Source organism: Athene noctua, chromosome 16, assembly GCF_965140245.1.
Source record: "Athene noctua chromosome 16, bAthNoc1.hap1.1, whole genome shotgun sequence".
Lineage (NCBI taxonomy): Eukaryota > Metazoa > Chordata > Aves > Strigiformes > Strigidae > Athene > Athene noctua.
In genome coordinates, this window is record NC_134052.1 from 13,473,374 (window position 1) to 13,494,628 (window position 21,255).

The following is a 21,255-nucleotide window of genomic DNA, read 5'->3' on the forward strand; positions in this document are numbered from 1 at the left end:
GCGGAGGTACACGGTTAACAGCTCACCTCAGGGATGCCCGGGGCAGAGACACCCCGGAGGGTCCCAGGCCAGCCGCCAGCCCCACGCTGGGTCCTTTCAGCCCCCTCCAGGCTCGCTGCGAGGACAACGACTTGTAGCGCCGTTACACCGAAGCGGGCAGGACGCCCAGTGCGGCCCCGAGGGGACGAGACCCCAACACCGGGACTCCCAGGCTCCCCGCCGCCTCCCGGCCCTGCTCGGCCCCCGGGATGCGCAGGGCCGCTCTTTCACGGGGCAACTTAACCCTCACGGGAGCGAGCTCCGTCCGGGAGAGTCTAGGCTGGGGCACAAGTCCCACGGGCCTCTGCTCAGGCTCGACGCTCTCCGCGGAGCGGCCGCCGGTGCGTGAGGCGAGGCCGCGGGCTGAGGACGGGAGCGGGCGGGAGGCGCCTTCCCGCGCTTTCTCCACAGCGGCGCAGCTGCGCGTGCGCGGGGCGGGCCGGGCCGCGGCTGCGCTCCGGCCGCGCTGGCCCGGCGGCGGACGGCGCCATGTTGCCCCGGGCCTGGCCCGGGCTGGGCGACTGGGCTGGCCCGGCGGTGGCCAGCGTCATGCTGCCGCGGTGCGGGGCCGGGCTGGGCGGCCGGCCCCTGTGGAGGTTGGCCCTCCTCTTCCTCAGCCCGGTGCGGCTGCCGGCGGGGGGCGGGCAGCTGTCTTTCTCCACAACCTGCGCGAGGTGGTCAAAGAACAGGCGGCTGAGGCAAAAAAGAGTCATTTCGGAAAGGAAACTGGTAAGACCTGAAGTAAATCGGCTGCTGGTGTGCAGTGCAGTTACGTTGCTGGGCGGTCACCTCCCAGGCACGCGTCAGAGAACAGCTTACCTGCTCCTCGCCGTTTTCTCCTCACAGTGACGAGATATATACTTTTGATGTGAGGAAATATTTTTGTAAAATCTGGTAAACTTGCTGAATAGTGAGGAAATAAGCCTGCCATGTGACAGCATCGGTGTTAGAAGGGTTGTAGTAACGGTGTTCATTCAGCCTCAGCACCTCTCGGGCTGGAAGACGAGAACGCAAAAAGTCCTACATAGCTTTAAAGCTGAAATACTGTTTTGTTTCTCACTGTTTTTATAGTCTTGCATAGTAGTCAACTGCCAAAGAGCTTTTTATGTCAGAGAACCTGCCATAAGAACTTTTTCTTAATATTCTTTTTCTAATTAAGCGTGTAGAGAAAATCTTATTTTCTAAAGATCAATAAATCACTTCCCGTTTAAAGCAATACTTTCCTGTCTCTCCGTGAGGTGGTGCCAAATACTTTTCTAAAAGAGGCTTTTTAAGAAATCACTGGTTATAGTATAACTTTAAATACCAAGAGTCAGGGGTTTTCAGTTTATTATCTTGTTATCATAATACTAGTCAGACTTTTTCTCCCTCACATACCGTTTGGGCTGTTAATTAAACTGACCCTTATCGCTCATTCTTATTATGAAGTCTCTTAGGAATTGTCAGAATTTAAATCTTACCGCAATCAAGGCCATGCTTTCTCTTTTCATCCCGATAAATAAAGAATTTCACCTGCCTGTATGAATGTACTTCTCATTTTCAGCCCACTTCCCGGAGATAGGTAAAAATCATCAAACCTATCTTGATGACAGAAAAGCTGAGACAATGCAACATACTTAGTTTGCTAGAAGTTAATGTCAGAAACAGCCGAGATCTGGAATTCTCTTTACGCTCTATTTTTTTTTAGCCCCTGAGCAACTGGTTGTGGCATATATTAAGATTTTTCTCTGCTTATTCTCTTTACAAATACTTTATATTCTTTGTCTTTAATACTTTCCCGAATTGTTAGAAGATTTAAGTTTGCCTTAATTTCATCACCTGGTATAGGAAGTGTGAATTGGTATGAGAATATCCCTCCTGCACATGGACTATGTCCTCTTTGCAAATTTCAGTTCAATTTAAAGAAGTGAAAAGCTTATGTATATATTTTTTTATTTATTTTTGTTTTCATGAGTAGGGACACAATTACTGAGTGGTTTTCCTTTCTAGTGTGATAGGTCTCTTGAGCTACCTGTCAGCATTATACAATTGTATTAAAAGGATATTTTCCTGTTACTAATTCCCTAATGTGAATATTGTACTTTTCATTTCTGAGCTGCTGCATTAGGTTATATCAACATAGCCTCAAGCATGTACTTTTAAGAGGGTTCTGAAAAAGACTTTTGGGATCTATTTTTCTTTATTATTATACTTAGTATACTGTATTTAGTTGACCTGTGAACGACAGCAGAGTTCTGATTTTTTTTTTTTTTTTTTGCTGTTGTATGGAACTCATCATGACTAAAAATAGCAAGTCTGCATATTACTAAGTTTTGTACAACAGTCAACTTCTTGGAAAATGACTCTGATAAACTGTACTTAAAGGGTACAAACCCCATCCTTGTTACAGACACGCTATTTTGTGGATCACCGGAAGGTGCGTGTGGTTGGAGGACGAGGAGGAGAAGGGGGTTGTTCTTTTTATAGTGAACCCAGAAAAATATTTGGAGGTCCTAGTGGTGGAAATGGAGGTGATGGTGGTCACGTCATTTTGAAAGGTAAAACTCACTAAATGTGATTTGTTTCGTGTTTTATCACTTTACACCCCACCCCTCCAGCAAAACCAACCCTACATGTGTAGTAGGAAATGGTAAATGTAAATGTCAAAAATGTTAAAGTGATTATTTCTGTATAAGATGTCTTTGCTTTTTAAGCTTTGCCCTGAGCTGTGGTAACAGGGACACAAATGGCACTGACAGCATTAGAGATAATTTTGAAAATAAAAGTATTTTGCAGACATTTTAGTGGCTTGTACCAAACTATGTTATGATAAGGCTGGGATCTGATCAGATTTTACTCTTTAAGATTGATAAAACTGCTTCTGCTACCACACTTCTGCAAAATTTGTTAATCCAGCAAATGAATTTTCCAGAGTATTTTGTAATGGTTGAGTTTGGAATGACCAGGTAATAAAGCACATGGTTAATAAACCTAAGCAGATAAGTAAAGGCAGTTAAACTTCATCATAACTTACATTAATATTAGTCTTCCCTGATACGTTATTGTTGAGACAGTAAATAGCATGTGCATTCATGCAGTATTCAGAAAGGGAAAGGACGTTGCTATTCTGTGCCTCTTCTACTCAAACAGTGTGTTCAAAATATGTATATTTTTGCTTTATAGCTGACCAGCAAATGAAATCACTCTCTTCAGTCCTCCCCTTCTATCAGGGTTTTCATGGAGAGAGAGGAGGAGGCAAAAACTGTTACGGAGCTAATGGTGCATATATGTATATTAAAGTAAGTAAATTAAGGTTGCATGCTAATGTGTTAGCTTTGTGCTAACACTGCTGATTTTCAAGCAGGATGACCTTATTGTGAGAAAATCTCATGTGTGCTTTTTCAGGGAGCCTTGTGTGCTGTCTCTGCAGAGATAGGGCTGGCGGGGACACAGGCAGATCCTGCTGCTTTAAATTGTTTATGAAAAATTAGACTTCTTTGGAAGGTACATCCGGCCAAACCAAATATGGTTCTGATTTGCTTTGCTTCTAGGGGGTCATATGCCTAGAGTGATTATAATGCAGAACTTCTTAAATAGGAGCAGACTCTTTTTCTTTCATTTTTTTTTTTTCTTCAACATGCCCGTTTTGGTGCACACCTGCAATATATTTCTTAGCTCGCTAATGTGCTTAGGCTTGTTTGCCTAAAAGAGAAAGAGGGTTATAGTACATTTTAATGAAGTGTAAATGTCTGACAGTACTGTTTGGGTTCAGAAAGTGAGCCTTGTGAAGTACCCTTCTCTTTTTGGGATCCCCAGTTTGGAGGAATGATTTTCAGCGAATCTGAAAGGTGGTAAAGGATCTGCTGAAGACATCTCTGCTGCAGACTTTGAGCTTCAGTGTAATGCTGGCATCTCTTTGCTTTAAGGTCCCTCTAGGTACAGTGGTTAAGGAGGATGGGAAAGTTGTGGCAGACCTCGCTCAACATGGTGAAGAGTATGTTGCAGCTTATGGAGGAGCTGGAGGAAAAGGTAATCGCTTTTTTCTTTCCAATGAAAACCGAGCTCCAACATTATCTACTCCAGGAGAGCCAGGTCAGGAAAGGGTCCTCCATTTGGAACTGAAGACAACAGCTCATGGAGGATTGGTGAGTGTTGCTGTGATTCTTCAACTTCCTTATCGTTGCAGGATGACGCTTGAGTGACTGAAGAAATGATGTTTGATTACATTTTTCTTAGCCTTTTGGCTTGCTTGTTTAGAGATGCAACTCAACGCTTTCTTGCTATTACTTGGTTGAAGGGTGTCCAAAGTGATTTGCAGAGCTGTTGCTCTCTTGCTACTTGATGTCATCCAACTGTTGCTAAAATCAACACTATGTATAGAAAAGCAATATGCAGGATTCATCAGTCACAGACTCACTGATGATGTTCAGCAGTCTTTGTCTTTTGATTCTGCACATGAACAATAAAGTGGGAAGAGGTCTTCTAAATTAGTTTCTGTTTTCTTGTTTGTTTTTTTTTTTTAAGAAAAATGATAAAGTTCAAATCATCTTCTATTTCATCTCTGTATTTCTCTTTCTACAGATATTAAACATTTGACTTAGTTCCAGGTTTAGCATCCGTTGAAATGAAAATACTATTTAGACATGAATACTAAGTAAATTTAGGGATTAAGCTGTTTTCATTTTTAAGTATGGAAATATTTTAACACCAGCTGGTAAAGCTGTTAAAACTATGCTGCAAAGAGTTCTTGCTGTAGTTCAATAACTGTCTGGTGTAGCAGAATTCGGTGAATTTATTCAGAGACTAAGAAAAGAGTTGGCATTGGTGGATCAATAGATTAATTCTCTGACCAGCTGGACACTCTGGTCCACTTCTCACATTTTTAACACAAATTTGGAAACCTGAGATAAGTCTGTTCTGTACTTCACTTTCTCTGACAAGAATTCAGAGTGTCTGACATCAGCAAATAGGAGAATTTAGGATTTTATTTACTTTCATCTGGGGATTATTGATATTGATAGCTACATAGATATCAATATTGATATATTGATATCTGTGTAGCTATCATGTCAGCTGTAGGGTATCCCAGAGTAACTTCATTTCTGGGATAGGTTTCTTTAAATTCTTTCCTTCTCCCTAGAAGGCCAAGTTTCAATTCTTTGATGTCAAGACTATGAAAATCCCAAACTTGTAGGCATTCTGGTTACTTGAAGGCCAAACTATGTTACTGAATCAGGGACAAAGCCAGTTCTGAATTCTTTTGGAAAATAATAAATCAGAGTTAGAAAATACCTAAAATGCGAAGTGCAAGGCAAAGTGTTGTAATATTATTTCAGGATAAAAGAAGTCTTACGTTATATACTCTTTTGGCTCTGAACAAAGTAAATACTTGATGGCACAAAAGAAAGTTAAGGAGACCCTTCTATGTTTGATCTGTTTAATGTTTATAAGTGAATACACATATAAATAAAATAGGGTTTAGGAGAAACAAAAAAGGGAACCCAGGATGCTTTTCAGAACTAAGTATGCAAAATTAATATTATATTCATGCAGGAAGAACCTTGCCACATCTGCAAAACCTTACAGATTTTTTTTTTTTATATTGGGATTAGACTAGAACTGCGGCTTTAATGAGTGTCTCTATTCTAGGTGGGCTTTCCTAATGCTGGCAAATCGTCGCTTTTGAGAGCAATCAGCAGGGCAAAACCAGCAGTGGCTGCCTACCCATTCACAACCCTAAATCCCCACGTTGGCATTGTCCACTATCAAGACTATGAGCAAGTAGCAGGTCAGAATTGTAGTACATTGTGTGTACCTTGATAGCAGTTTGTGTCACCTGGGTTATTCTTTGAAATGCTGCAGAAGTAAGATTAGCAGTTCTGTAGAATTCTTACTAGTTCTAAAGAACTTCAAGCAAAACAATACTGAAAGTCTGTTTCACATTCACTTATATGTGCCCTTAATATCAAGGTAGCATTCTGTATTTTGCCTCCACTGGAATAATCTAAATTTAGGGGTTTTAAAAGGTAATAGCAGCCAAACTTAATGTGAGGTATGCTTTAATATTGGTGCATTGAGGTGTCATTCTAAAAGTACTTGCACTGCCCAGTAAAAGACTGGATTTGGTTTTTGGTTTGTGGGGTGGTTTTTGTTGTTGTTGTTCTTGTTTTTGTTGTTGCATATGTTGGATTCACTGTGGAATTTCTCTCATTGTAGTTGCTGACATTCCTGGCCTCATAAAAGGTGCTCATCAAAACAGGGGCCTCGGGATGGCCTTCCTAAGGCATATTGAACGCTGCCACTTTCTCTTGTATGTGGTGGATCTCTCTGTGTCTCAGCCGTGGATTCAGCTGCAAGACTTAAAGTACGAACTGGAACAATATAAAAAAGGATTGTCTGAGAGGCCTTGTGTTGTCATCGGGAACAAGATTGACCTTGCTCAGTCCAGGATCAATCTGCCACTCCTTAAAGAACAGATAGATATCCGGGTCATTGCACTGTCTGCATTGACAGGAGACAACCTAGAGGAACTGTTGCTGCATTTGAGAGAACTGTATGATGCTTATGTGAAGACAGAACAATCACGAGGGCAAAGCCCAGTCAAGTGGTAGGAACCAGAACTACTGTGAATTGTAGTGGAAGAAGGAAAAAAAACCCCATAATTTGATTAGATTGCATCTGTGTGGTTTTGGTTTTTTAATGGGTTGTGGGTTTTTTTATATGCAAGCGGCACAGCGTGTGGATTTGTTCTGGACTGCTGCATTGGAAGGATTTTGTTTGTTCACCTTTGAGGTGTCTTATATTTTACAACCAAATTTGAAAATTGTAATCATGATGGGTGTTGAATTAGAAACCTGGATCTTGTTTGACATTAGGTAGTTAATTGTGGAATTAAGAGAATGCTACCTAGTAGAAATTACTGAAACTCGGGATCTGCAGGAGATGCTGGCTTGCCCTCTGAATCAGAGTGCAGTAACTTCTCAGTTTTCACTAATCAGAAATTCCTGAAATAAAAACAAGGTAGTCCCATGTTCATGTGTTTTTTATACCATAACCACTTTCAGTCATCTTCTCCTGTTTTGTTGTTGGGTGTGGTTTTTTTGTCTCAGAGAAGGCACCAGTTGCTCAGTATTTTTAGGAGGGTGAAGCATGAAACAGCTGCAATTAATGATTGAAATGATTTCCTTGTTAATATAAATAATTAACTCTTTAAATGCTGGCAGCGAAGTAGCTGTATAAAATCACCAGGGAACAGTCATTTTGAGACTCACTTCTGAGTTGTCCAGTTTTCTTGAGGAGTCTCAAATAATGTTCTGGGAAATTCTAGGCTTAGATATTTCAAATAAAAGAAGAAATACGGTCTTTGCCTCCCCTTTTTTAAACTGTGCCATTTTTTGAACAGTGTTCTTAAATTTTTGTTCTAGGAATTCATAAATCGTCATTTAGAACGTGGGTCTTTGACCTCTTCTCATGCAGAAAGAAGAGCTGCTTCTGTATACTCTGGTTATATTCTGTGTGATGATTATCTTGATAGTGAAAAGTCAAAATTTATCAAAGCATATTATTAAGCTTTTTCGTAAGGGAGCCTGACAGACTTGTGGAATGCTCGGACACGTACTTCAGTAGTCAAGAGAAACAATTGTTCTTGAGCCTTTACTTCTGTTTCTTGATTTTTAAAGTAGATTAACTTTGTCTTCCAAACTGGCAGTCTGGAATTACAAACCTTGTACATACTTTGTCACATCAACAGAGTACAAAGTAAACTCATTAGCACCATCATAGAATAGAAAGATGTGGTGTTTATAAACTTGGCTTTGTTTTTCCAGGAAATACAATATTAAGGACAGTTTGGTGCATTGTGAAGACACGCCTATGACTCATCTTTGGTTAAGCTTTGTTAGCTTATAAATAAGGATTTAATAATGTTTAAACTAAAATTGGCTATTTTCTACTGTATCAGCAGTAGTGGGAATTACTTGGTGGGTTTGAAAAAGGAATCAGCCGTAGCTTCTAATTACTTTTTTTCTGTACGCTACAGTGAAGGTGATAATACTCTCTGCTCCTGTCACTTTGCACGTTTTGTTTGATCTCTGGTATTCTAACGCTTCTGAATGATGCAGCCTTAAAAGACTGGCGCTCTCAGATTCCATGAACGATGGATTTTTTCTCTGACTGCCTATGGCTGAAAGGGGCAGTCTCGTTCAATCTCTTAATTAAAGCTCAACTCACACCCTCCTGTGCTATCAGTGTTGGGATCAGCTCTGTGATTATGAATTAGAACTAACTTTGCCTCTATAAGAAAGAAGGTGCATATCCTTCCTATTCTTAAGAGCAGCAGGTTTTTATTCTGTAAAAGTGCAAGGTCAACTCAAATGCCTGAATTATTTAATAAAAATATGGGCAAAACAGGTAACTACCTCTGCTGAATTCACATTCTGAGTATTTCTATCCATGATCAGGTGTGGAAAGTAATTTATGCATTCTAAGCAGTGATAATGGTATAAATATGATCAGGAAAAAATTAATACTAAATCCTGAAGTTGCTCTCAAGATTTGTTTTATACTTACTTCATCCCTGGCAATTACCAAACTGAATTAGGTAGAACTGAACAATTCTGTCTTTCTATTTGGTTTTGTGTAGCATTTTTAGGCTTCACTATTGTTTATCCTTCTATTGCTACGTGGTTTTCCGTCATATTTAAAAAAAACAGGAGAAGATTGTCTGAACACAAAAGCTGGTGCAGCTTCTTTACAGAACATTTGATACCTACAAGTACTTTGCGTGCTCTCTGACTGTGTTTTGGTATTTAGCAGTCTTTGAGAATGCCAGGCTGTGTGAAAAGCCTCTGTGCTCACAGGAGCTTTCACCCGTACTTTCTAGTGCTCATACAACCTCACTTCTTGGAGTGGAAAGTATTTTGTGTACTGATGTGCCAAAAGCACAGCAGGTTGCTACATGTCTATTGATCATATAATTGGTTTCTTTGTTCTTAACATTTCAGCCGCCTGTTCTGAGATGACAGTACCAAGCTCCTAACCACATGCCGATAGGGTTCAAAGAGGCTTTGCAGGAGCACATACTCCTTCATCTGTGAATGCAGAGGGCCAGGGAGCTCCAGCTTTAGTGTTGGAATGACTGTGTGTGGGAGTTTGAACGTACTGTAGTCAAGATACACCGATACTAAATGAAATAACCTCCTGCTCGGGGTCCCCACATTAACGCTGGACAAAAGGAGGGGCTGTGTGCTGCCCAGCACAATACGGAGTGAACAGCCTGGGCCACGTTCCTCTGTTAGGGCTCCTTCAGTACTGGCGTGAAGATCTCTTGCATCCCATTCCAATTATGAGGTACAGAACTGAGGAGTAACTTCTGGTTCTGCTGAAAAGAAGGTATTTACAAAGGAAACTTGGTTTACATCTAGGAACAGAGAAGAAAATATAATCAGGCCAAGAGAGAGAATGATGAATTGTTTCAGAGAAGAATGATGTGCTATAGGACTTCTTCCCACTTTTTTATTTTTTTGGTTGGGGTGGGCAGGCTTGTGTTGCTTTAGGTTTTGGAGGGGTTTTGGTGTCTTTCGTCTGCATGACTTTCCATAACCAGCTTTTGCTTTCCTCTGTTGAAACCTTTGACATTGTCCTTGATTTTCGAGTTGACTAGAGGAAAGAGATGGGTGATTTTATTTCTCATTCTGATAATAAGCCTTATTTTAACGTGAATTGAAGTCCAGTCTGTTTTCTATTTCCTAGAGAAGCTTGAGCCATAATTTTATTTAGCACTTTACAGTTCTAGGACTCATCTTTTTAATATATTTTTGGCCCATGATTACAACAGTATTTTAGTGTGAATTGTGGTTTTTTTGTTTTTATTTGCAATCCTCTCCCCCTTTGTAAGTTCTCGGAAAGCGTAGGTGGTGTCAGTTGAACAGAAAAAGAAAATGAAATGTTAATGTGAAAACAAGCATTAAAAAGAACCATTCTTTTTAAACATAGGGATATTGAGGATTCATTGCAGGACATTAACTAAAACACTGAATTAGTGTGTTTAAGTGTGGTATGTTTTGCAGTCTGCTTTACTTACATGGTTTTGTAAATCACTTTTTTGTAGCACATAATATTTTTTAGGCTGAATTGAGAATGTGTTTGCAGCAAATTGAACCGACAGTAATAAAAATGAGACCCCCGCTGAACTTGTACTTGCTGGCTCTGCTCTGCTACAGCACCATGCTGGGAGGAGAGCAAGGTCTGCTTCCAGCCTGCCGCCTGTATGGGGCAGAGGGTGCAGATAGCAGCAGATAACAGCTCAGCTGAGCGAGAGGATGGAGGGGCAGGATGTGACACCAGCTGCTGGGTATTGTCTGCATGTGTTCATCCTGACACTATGTGTGCTTAGAGTTGTGCTGTTAAAGTGGTGGTAGGTCACCAGTTGCTTGAATATAATGAGAAGTGAGGGCTGCCAGAGTGTCAGATCTCACTGGGTTTCTTTTTCCTTTGTATTATTGTATGTGTATTTATTAAGCCTCTTCATAGTGATTTTTATTAAGTGAATTTTTGGTAAGTGAATAGGTCCTCGAACATGTTTAAAAAATCGTGACCATATTGATTCAAATTACAGGAATGGCTGTGAACCAGAGATGCTAGTGCTGGTAGAACGGGACCTCACTGTAGTTCGCACGTGTTTGTACAAGCTGTTGGATACAGAATACCAATCTAACTTCCTTGCTGTTTTGTCTTCCACAGGATGTTGCTAACTGGGCTCATTGGCTGATACCTGCGTTGTAAGGTTAATGTTGGCACCAGAGGTGTGTTGCTGGTGTGTAACTTAATGAGTTATTAATTGAATGGCGGGTGGAATGTAAATAGGGAGCAGACAGGCTGCTGGAATGCTAATGTGTTGTTGAACTGTTAACTCCACCGTGGAAATTAAAAGACAATACATGGTTTGACTTAATATTTCTATGAATATCATCGTTGTATATAAACGGATTTTTACTAGTAGCAAGATTACCTTTACTTTGGGAGCTCTTATTTTCGGGGACACTGTAGCCCATCATCTGGAGGTTGTTGTCTTTACAAGCTATGGGAGATGAAGCTTTTTGGGAGCAGTAGTTCATTGTGCAGTGTGTGTAGGGAGAACGGGTAAGTTTGAAGCTCATCATCCCTTCAACAGGTCTTCAGCCTTGTAGTTCCTGTGCGAGTTGTATTGTGGTTTTGGACCATTTCTGTTAATAATGAAATTCATCACCATTGTGAAAGTAGCTTTGATATACATTTAAAACTTCATCCTGATATTGATGTGTGCCTGGCTCTTAAAGAACAGCTTTCTTTTCTTCTCTTTGTTTCCATACTGCGGTTTCCAATGCTGTTCCCCATTAACAAGTTTCCCCATCTTGTTAAACAGGGATTAATTGTGCCTGAACTACAGAGGTCTGGAAAGACTGAAGTTATTAATATTTGGAGGGAAGGTTATATATGTATGCCAGTAATGATAAGGGATGATTTTGCAGCTCTTGATAACAGAACAAAGCTACCTTCGGGCTGTGCTCTTGATTTTTCTCTATGTCATTCTGAAATTTATTATCTGGTATGTGCCCATTTTTCTGAGACATAAAACATGGCTGGTAGGACAAAGGCAGAGAGATTTTTATCAACCTTGTTTTAATATTAAGATTGTGTTTGTCCTTCATTTTGCTACTGAGAGTGATTTTTCATCTCTTTCCTGATTGAAATAGGATTGTCCAAGGAGGTCTTAACAGTCTCTGATTTCTTATCCACAGGGTTAGGTTGTTTGGTATTGGGTTTTTTTTCCTCTGCCTTTGTTTATATGAAAAATTGCTTTGACTCCCTGAAGTGTGCATTTCTTGGTTAGGCTCTGTTCTTTGCTTATTGTTATACTGTTATGTCACCAAGTGGAAGTATTTGTGAACTATGTATGTGTTTCCTGAATGATGACTGAAGACAAAAGACTAGCCATACTATTAAACCATATAATTATGGTTTAATAACTAACTCATGTCTGCATGTTCAATTTCAGTAAGAGGTAATGGGTATGACTTTGTTAGAATCCATTTTATTCTGGTAATATTCCATTAATTTTAATTGGAGTCACTCTGGCATAATGCAGTGGCCCAGGTTGTTTTGTTTGTTTGGGTTTTTTTTACCTGAATGTAGCATTGCAGTACACTCAAATGCTCTTATTTATGTTACGGTTATTGGGTAAAATAAGGCACAAAACACGAATAGCCTCGTGCTTACTCACATATGCTGAAAATATTTTATACAGACTAAATCACCTTTTAAAATGAACACTTTAGAAATGCACTTAGATCCAGGTTTATTAGCACTGACCAAAAAGCAGGACTAAAAACTAACTGCAGAACAAATTATCTTTTCTTATTCAAATTCCCAGCGGGTGCCTTTTTGTCTTTGTAACTGAAAAAATCAATAGTCAATGTGTAGGTAAGAGTCAGTATTTTAGAAGAATCTATGGTTTGGGATCAATTTTAGCATATGGAAAAGCTTGGTCATAGTTTTAAAGATTTCTCATTTGAATCTTGACATTTGGTTCCTCAGTGCTTAATTACCATTGAGATTGGAACATCACTGTTTTCCAAAGACATGTGAATCCCCACCCAGTACATCCTTTGTACACACACTAATCAACCATTGATAGAAGTTAGCTATTCACTGTATAAATCTAGATAAATTAATCTTCCACTAAAAGTGGAAAATGCTTATGAAGAAAAATATTTGCATGAGGCAATGTAATTGCTAAAACACTGGTTGTCAAGAAGACATCTGTGCTATTACAGATGAAGTATCCATATTTTGATTATCTTATTCATGAAATCATACTGTTTTGTGGCCATTCATTTCCTGTTGTTTTCCTCTGTTACAAATCAGGAAGATGAGTTTGGGCAGCTAGTTTGCTTTGTCCAGGCAGGACACACATTTATCACATTTAAAAAATAACCCGATAGAAGGTCACTGTATTAAATCAACATTTTTTTACTGCATTATTTTAGACGATGTTTATTTCCTTCACTTACCCACCGCCACACCAGACATGTAGTGGAAGTTGAAGACAGTAGTTCTAATCAACAATTACTGGGACAATGACCTCTGTCTAGAAAAAAAAAAATCTGGTAACAGTATCTTCAGTGCCAGAAGTTACGGTTTTGAAGCTTGCCCGTCTATGTGATGGGTCAAGTCCCATGATAGCTCTGCAAGGTCCTGATGGCTCCTGTAACTATAGATATAAAAAAATATATTTTAGTTTGGTAAGCTAACTCATCTCCGTTTCTATACCAACCAAACTTTTCTAGTTTCATTAACTAATTTATCGCCATTAGGAAAATGGCTTTGAGGGATGAAAATTTCATGTGTTTTACATCATATCTTTTTTTTTTTTTTCTATATATAATACTGCAATACATTACATTTGAGAGTGATTTATTAACCTTCTTTCAGTGGTAGAAAATGAATCATAGGAGGCTGAGGTCCAAACCTAGCCAGACTGGGAAAAGTCTACATCCCACTGAATTTTAGAAATTTTGATATGTTTGCATTTGGACCCCAATGACTTGCAGAGTCACCCAGAAATTAGGTGGCAAGGCAGAGGACCTGGAATTTGGAAATAATTTCGTGTAGTGCTAGTCCTTTTTTAGGTGGCTTGTACGAGCGTAACTTCTGGCTAACCATATGTGTCTTATTTGCATTTGTAGCTTCAAAGTACTTCACCTAAATGCGTGTGGAGAAGCACGGCAATACATGACTCACTGAAGGGATGCCCAGTTCAGATGCCGCTTCGCATCTCCTCCACAAAATCCTCCACTATCCATTCTACCCTCCTCATGTTATTGCAGTCCATTTTAGCATCCAGGAGCTTTCTGTGAGCCAACTCAGTTATCTTCAGGGGTTTTCTGAAGGCATTCAGGATTTTTTTTCACAGTAAATAAAACCTGATTTGTAGGTGGGTAACAAAAATTGCCACATGAAACAGTTTATTAACCAGTGCTGCTAATTCATGTACATTATCACTAATTAAATGTTCTAAAGATAGTGATTTATTTAATGCTTATTAAAGGTATTGAAGTGGTTTATGAAACTGATCAACAGAAAACAGTTCTAGAATTGTATATTAAGACTAAATTAAGTTCGTGCTACAGAAGTTAATTTGCTAATGTATTTAGTCTGGAACAAAACCAGTAATACGTTTAACTAACCAGGTCGCTTGATGAATTAAGTGCACAGTTGGAAATTTGCTTTTAGTGATTATTCAAGCTAAAAAATAGATATATACCCACTTTCATGTTAGTAAAGCCTGAGTGCTTATATATTAATGGAGAAAATAATTGCAGAAAGTCACAAATATAATTGAATAAAGAAGGAACTTGTTCAGATTTACTCAAAATACTTTATGCTTGTTCTTGTCTTTGGTCATTAATGTATCTGCTTTTTTAAGGCAGTTTGGTATATCCTGTCAGCACACAAATACTTCTGCAAAGATTGTTGTACAAGTGGCATTTAGGCTAACTAAAGTTCATGTTTTGGTTTGGAGGAGGCAATTCTTCTGTTGTGCTGATTTGATGACTTGTCATGCCACAGTTGTCAGTGATAAATATTGATTAGAAATTTTTCCTATTTACAAACTCTGATTGAAAAGTACTCTACTAAAGTGGTGCATAGTGATGGTACTCCGTGAATTAATTGCTGAGATGAAAACATGGTTATTAAGATGAGTTGATCGTAATGACCTTAAATAGTTGATTTCCCAGTTTTTAGTCTCCTCTTCAGTACTTTAGCTGGGGCAACCTCTCAAGAGACGAATGAAGGGTGATTGTATTTCTAGTTTTTTCAAAGCAAATTATTTTAAAACCCATGTTCTCAGAAACTATTTTTGAGATAGTCTCTTTGTAGCAGGAGTCAGGAGCATGGGGGACTTCTGAGGGGGAATTTCTAAGGGATTTCAGCTCTTTTTCGGAAATAGGTGAACTGTTCTGCATACTTCAGTCTGCATGGCTTCTGCTGAGTGAGAACTTGAGGAAGGATATGTTGGGCATTTTGGTCCTCTGCTAAGGTTTTAATTTACCTTGTTGCTGTAGACTTGCAATGACAGTCATCCCTGGTGTGCTTGGCATCAGCCTTTCCCTTACTCTAGAGTTAGCTGTATGTCAGCATTCTTCTGTCTGTATAGTTCTGTAAAGTACTTTGCAACCTTCGTTTCAATTAGAAGTATTATCAGCAGCAACAAAGGATTTTCTTACTTGTTACTTCCATGAAAACGCTGAAATAACAGCTTAATTCCTAGTTCTTGGATCTCTTTAACATAGGCTTCATGCAAGTATAAATATTACTTTATCGCTGTATGTTTTGAATAGAAGCTGTATCAGAGATACTAAACAGTGCTTTAGCTGTAGTGCTCTATTAAATTTGTGCTTCTTAGAGTGTAAATTATTTTCATAATGGAGGGTAATTGCTCTGCTTTGTCAATCCATCATCAGTTCACGAACACTGCAGCGTGTACGTGCAACCTCATGTTCAAGGAATTATATATGCAACTCCCATTATTGTTTGTTGTTCAATAAACAACTTCTAATGACTAAAGCTGTGTGTGAGCTGTTACTTAACAGCTACAAAATTTGCCAGAACTGTCATTGCCCTTTTAGCAGAAAGCTTGTTGTTTGTGAATGCAGTTCTCCTTCAGTGTTAATTGTGCTGCTAAATCCTAGGATATTGTGTTAAAAATAATTCAAAACTCAGTGTTGCATCACAGATGCGTTTTTGTGCTTAAAAGAACACATGCCTAAGTTGTGGGCACAGTCTGCCTATAAACACTCTATTTTTGTTGTGAAATCTGCATTTACATGCACGGGAGGGATACCTGTGATGTTTGTACACACACACCCCACAACTACCTACCTTTGTACCCTTTCTTTGCCATCTCTGATACATAGTCATTGTATCTTATGGCAGGGGGTCCTAGGGATTATTGACCAGGTATTGGATGTATAAGAAAAGCCTTTGCAACACAACAGAATGTTCTGCCTGGTGCATCCGAGTCATTTGAAAAAGTGTTTCCGTTTGTAAAATTTTACAAATGGAAAAATAATAGTGTTGTTCTTCCCCCAGAAATGTGCACTTATAGCTCTACCGAGAATGTTTGGTAATTGGATTAAATATTAGTTCCCTTTTGTACCCAGACTGTGCAAGCGGCTTGTAAATTATGGAGTAAGAATATGGGGCTTGTAAATGCCTAGTAATAAGTAATACTCACACATCCTGGACTATAGCAATAAAAATGGTGCTGATTTAATGAGTCATCAGTGTTCCTGAGCTCACAACAAGAGGTTTAGGGACAGAGCTGGGTTTTCTTGCCTTTGAGGTATGTAGGAGCCTTCCTCTCCCAGATAGCAGTGGATTTGTTGAAGTGGATGCCTATGATAGTTTTGTATCTCAATAAAATGATGCCACCAGGTTATAGATAATACCTTTCACCCTGCAGGATTCCTAGTTGCTTTTCTAAACTCCGTAATTCCTTAATCCTGCAAATATGACTATATTGGTGGAAAAGTATGTTGTGCAGTGGTAAGGGGGAAAGGAGGAGATTAAAGTCAAGGTTAAGGGAATGCAGAAGTGCTGTGAGTTCCCTACAGTTTGCAAGGACATCTGTGAAACCTTGCATGAAAGGCTAGCTTTGTGGGGTTAGAAATCGAGAGAGCTTTTGCCTTTTGTGGCACTCATCCAGGGCAGCTAGCAAAGTGCTTTCATTCTTGTCTGCAATTCCCACACCACAAGTAAAGATAATACTCCTTCTTGTGTCCCATCTGTTTGCAGAACGAGTTCTGCAGAGTGGAGGTCTCTTTCAAGACCAAGTCTATGCTGCAAAGTTGTGCTGGTGTCATTGCATGGGAGCTGGGGTTATGAAAAATTGATCCTTCCTCATAGAAATCATGTTGTTAAACTTCTCTCTGCAAGGACACTAACCTACCGTCTTTCCATCCTCGTTCTGCTATGAAAACGCATGTTCATTTACAAATGTGGAAGGAAAATCATTAGCATTTTTTCAAATAAAGTACAATCACATCTTCCCAATTTCACAGGCCATCCTTCTTTGCAAATCTCATTTAATTATCCCAGACAGGTGTTGTTCAACAAAAGCTCCTCGCTTTCTCTCTTCTCTAGTCTCCTACTTGAGCTAATGAAGCTTCAGTGATGTCGCTGGAACAAAGGAGCAATTTATATAACTGCAGGTTGGGGAGAAGAAATAAGAATGGTAATTGAGGAAGGGCACTGAAGAGAGGCAGTGGGAGCAAAGTTCCTCTGTCTGTGTAAAGAGATCTCTCATTATTGGTGATTAGGGAGGAAGCATTGCAGAGCCAAAAAGGAAAGTAGGTGTGCAGGAAAATCGTTGATAGTTTATTGATATGCAGATGTTGCTCTATGAAAGGACCACAGATCTCGCTGTGGTGACCTTTACATCCTTGAGTTAATGGGGTGTAGGTCTGTATTAAGAGAAGGGAACTGCCATTACCTCCACACAGGTCTTACGGGAAGTCACTCAGCCTCTCTCTTCATAAAGCTCCTGGGTACAATCTACAGCTGCATGAACGCTGTTTACTAACACTCCGTGCATAAAACTTCTCTGCAAATCCCTGGGCTTCTTTTTCTTTTTTTTTTTGTTCTTCCACAAATATTTGATGCATATTCATAATTACAGCAAGTCGTCTTCCATGGTTTTTGAAAACAGGTCCTGCCTGTTCAGTTTGTCTAGACAATAGGATTTGGGGTATTTTTATTAGCAGGTATGGTAGCAAAAAAAAAAAAAAAAGTTTTGCTAGTCTAGTTGACAAGAAGCCCTACCTTGTCTAATGGTAATGTGTTTTCACAGTTCATATTTGATTATGCCTAAAAGCTCCCTAGTCCCTGCTGCTTCCAAATGGTTATATACATTTATATTCTGAACACTAAAAATCAGCAAAATTAAAATACTCTTTTAAGCCTATTTGAATTAGTCATCAGTTATTCTGAAACTTCAAACCAACTCATAACACTTTCAGTATGAAAACTAGGCTCACGTGTGACCCCATGTCCAGATATAAGTAGTTATTTTCCTTTTTTATTTGGCAAGGCAAGAGCTCGTATTTCAGGAAGGAATATAAATGCCTTCCCTGCAAAATCCACCAATGAATAAAATTGCTTTCAGACAAGTTTAGGTAATTCTGCCCATATGGAGGTCAGAGACCATAAAAATACTGTGCAAAAGGCTCACAGTGAAATGTATCCATTCCCTTAGTCTTTGGGAAAGGACTTCACAACCAAAAGCACATTCTGAAAGCCCAGAGAAAAGTACCATTAGGGCTTTAAATTATACAGAAATATATTGATGTCACTAGTGGGACTCTTAAGAAAGCTTTTACAGATGGCATGTGCACTTCAGTGCAGGTACATCGTGGTCTTACGGGTCACTGAAAGGAAAACCAGTGTCCACCTCTTCCCTGTGAGTATTACAAATTTTATCAGTCTCTTAAAACTAGGTATTTTGCTTACAGCTTTAGCTCTGTGTGTGAGCATGTGAAAGAACAGAATTCCTAGCCCCTGTGCTTGCAAAGTCACCTTGATATTTAAAGCTGGTCTCATCACTTTTGAACAAAGTTAGTACCAATGGACGTAGGGAAAACCTGCTGTTTGCCTTCAATCAATAAATAAAAACCATAAGCTAAGGATTTGAGATGGGAGGCTCGGGCTGTGTGGAAAAAAGTCATGTACAGAATTCAAACAGTTGCAACTCCCTTTTGAAATGGCTGCTTGCTCAGCTCCTCACGAGCAGGAAAACCAGTTCTGGAGCTGGGAGTATTAATGTGTTATTGGTTTTGCTTTAATTTGGTACAATGAATTCAAGCTCTAAGAAGGGGAAATTTATGGAAGGAGAGAAGAAAGACTGCTAAAATAACTCAGTATATGCTCCCTGTTGCTTAGCTCTGGTCTTCTTGCATAATAATGTTTTGATGTTCTTGATGTGTATTGAAAATTGGAGGAAATAAGAAAAACAAAACCACCCCCCTCTCTCATCTTCCTTTTTTAGTCTACTAGAAAGCCAAATTGCCAGTCCCTGCTCAGGCAAATATCTTATATAGGAAAGACTGATAAATTCTTTGTTCTTTCATTTGCTTAGTCAGAAGTAACAAAACCGTGGTATGAAAGGTATTCTCAGGTCTGCTTTGTCAGAGATGCAGCTGTTGACCACAGAATGCTGTGAGAGTTTGCTTAGATGAACTTCTAGCTTTTCTGTTAAGTTTCCCCTCTCTTAAAATGGTAGAAGTAGTGTCTGTGCTAATGAGATTTTGGGGCTTTCAGTTATGCTTTGAGCAATTTCTGTGAAAAAACACCCCCCCCCCCCCCTAAAAGAGAGAAGGTAAGGAATCCAGCAAGGTGCATTAAGCTGTAATCTTACTCAGTTTTGTTAAATAACTGGTATCTGTTTTGACTTTTTAGTTACCTGAAGCATCATACTCTTTTTGGTGGCAGTAGATGGCATGCAACCTGTGTTTATTTGCAAGCATGCTGAGGACTGGTGAGCAGAATTTGGGGTGTCAGAGGGATGTGTGCTCTACAGGTACAAGAAATAGACTTTAGTGTCATGTAGGGGCAGAAGCAGTACAGGAGCAAGTGTTGCGGGCATGACTTCAGAACGTCCTGAAATATTCCTGAAGAAAACTGGTAGAATATTCCTGGAGAAAGCTGGCTCTGAATGGTGGAAGACCACATGAAATGGGGCCTTTTTTTCCCTTTTGCAACCATTTAGTATAATTTTAACAGTTACTTGGCCTCTACGGTATTTCAGAGACCTTCCACTGATCCCCTAAAGATCGTGCAGGAGAGTCTTTAAAAGCAGAAAGCAAAGTCTTTTTTTTCTGTGAGAATGTGAAGCAGGTAACCACTATTTAATATCAGGTTAAAACAACCCCAACAGGCACAACAATTTCTTCACCCTTTCCTTAAGGTATAACACAGCTGGTAGCTTCTTCATCAGACTGAATGATCTAAGGGTTCCCCTTCTCTTCATGAACAAACGAAGAGAACCACAGCTGGAAACTGGTACCTTGCTCACATTATGACTTTCTCATTTTTAGGCAGGCCAGTGGATTTTGTAAGTCACAGGAAGAGTTAGTGTTAATGTAACCTTTTCAGATCTAAATTACTTGTAACGTGCTCTGGAAAAGAACTGAAATTGGAAAGAATTAAGTGATGTGTGCTCACCACACCTTCTGTTAACCAGAGGTAAGAGAAACTCAGCTGTTTCAGGAGCTATTTTTTTGTGAAATCTATAGGCTTTAACTGTCTCCTCAGGCAAATCCATAGATGTTTTTCTTTCAGTTGGATTTTATCATTTCCGGCAACAGCCTGTTTACAATAAAATATTTGGCAAGTTTCTTATAAAAATACTTTATTGGTGTTTTCAGAAGGTAGCAGACACAAGAAAAGGTACAAGCAGGCTCAACAGTACATGCTGTCAATTCTTAGTACACTTACTTTAAAGGATATATTTTAAGCCATATAATGGTCTGACTGAACATGTCACAAGACTAAAATATCTTCTACACAAAACAAGACATTATTTAAAACCTGACTTCACATGACAATACTGATCTACTCGACAAATATCACTGGAATAGAGTTGGATAGCATTTTCTTTTGTTCCCAGCAGCAGCCAAAAAGCAGTTTGCTTGCAACAGCGAAGTGTAATTGGCAATCACAACATCATAAGCTTTTGGGTACTACTTTACAGCATTTGGGTTTCTATTTGTAAATGTACTTTTCAGAGATGATCTTGAGTGTCCCTCTATGATACTGTTAAATATGAGTGTTTGCTATGGCAATTAATTGCACATTTGTATCACTGTATCACTGAGCAGTGCCGACAGAGCTGGGCAGTTGGCAGTCTTTTCCTTTATGGTGATACTACCCCTGTTCCCAAAGTGGTTACAGAATAAATGGGCAAGTATGATGAGGCAGGAACTGGGAAGCAGAGATAAAATGCCCGAGATTTTACATTAAGACTGAGGCTAGAGCCCTGGTCTCTTGAACCTGGTGCTACATCTGTGGAATCAGTTGACTGCTTTAAAAAAAATTTAAAAATAGAAGAGTTGATGCTTGTTGCCTGGATCAGCTCAACCCAGGTCTCCATTCAAATGATGTATTTTAAAAGGAGGCATGCAAGAGTTCTGGAACTTGCTA

General features: G+C 39.4%; 1 protein-coding gene across 8 annotated transcripts; it reads left to right on the forward strand.

The window, feature by feature from the left end:
• Nucleotides 1-520: 520 nt before the first annotated feature.
• MTG2 (mitochondrial ribosome associated GTPase 2) lies at nt 521-16,871 on the forward strand. Of its 8 annotated transcripts, none has more exons than XR_012634627.1 (8): nt 521-768; nt 2,429-2,576; nt 3,202-3,317; nt 3,945-4,163; nt 5,668-5,806; nt 6,235-6,625; nt 9,021-9,408; nt 13,743-15,578. XR_012634627.1 is itself a non-coding variant. In XM_074920044.1 (8 exons), the coding sequence occupies exons 1-7, from the start codon at nt 529-531 to the stop codon at nt 10,784-10,786; spliced, it is 1,281 nt and encodes a 426-aa protein (XP_074776145.1). In that variant the 5' UTR covers nt 521-528; the 3' UTR covers nt 10,787-10,820; nt 13,743-13,787. The 8 variants fall into 8 exon arrangements, 6 of the variants coding, with proteins under 6 accessions (XP_074776145.1, XP_074776148.1, XP_074776144.1 ...); XR_012634628.1 differs by lacking the exon at nt 13,743-15,578 and adding an exon at nt 10,759-10,811; XM_074920044.1 differs by lacking the exon at nt 9,021-9,408 and adding an exon at nt 10,759-10,820 and having other exon boundaries at nt 13,743-13,787.
• Nucleotides 16,872-21,255: the final 4,384 nt, after the last annotated feature.

Excerpts from the sequence above, each read along its gene's own strand:
- MTG2 (XM_074920042.1), top strand. The coding sequence starts at position 529 with ATGTTGCCCCGGGCCTGGCCCGGGCTGGGCGACTGGGCTGGCCCGGCG. Across the intron at positions 769-2,428 it reads TCATTTCGGAAAGGAAACTG|ACACGCTATTTTGTGGATCA; the intron begins GTAAGACCTGAA and ends TCCTTGTTACAG. Across the intron at positions 5,807-6,234 it reads AGACTATGAGCAAGTAGCAG|TTGCTGACATTCCTGGCCTC; the intron begins GTCAGAATTGTA and ends CTCTCATTGTAG.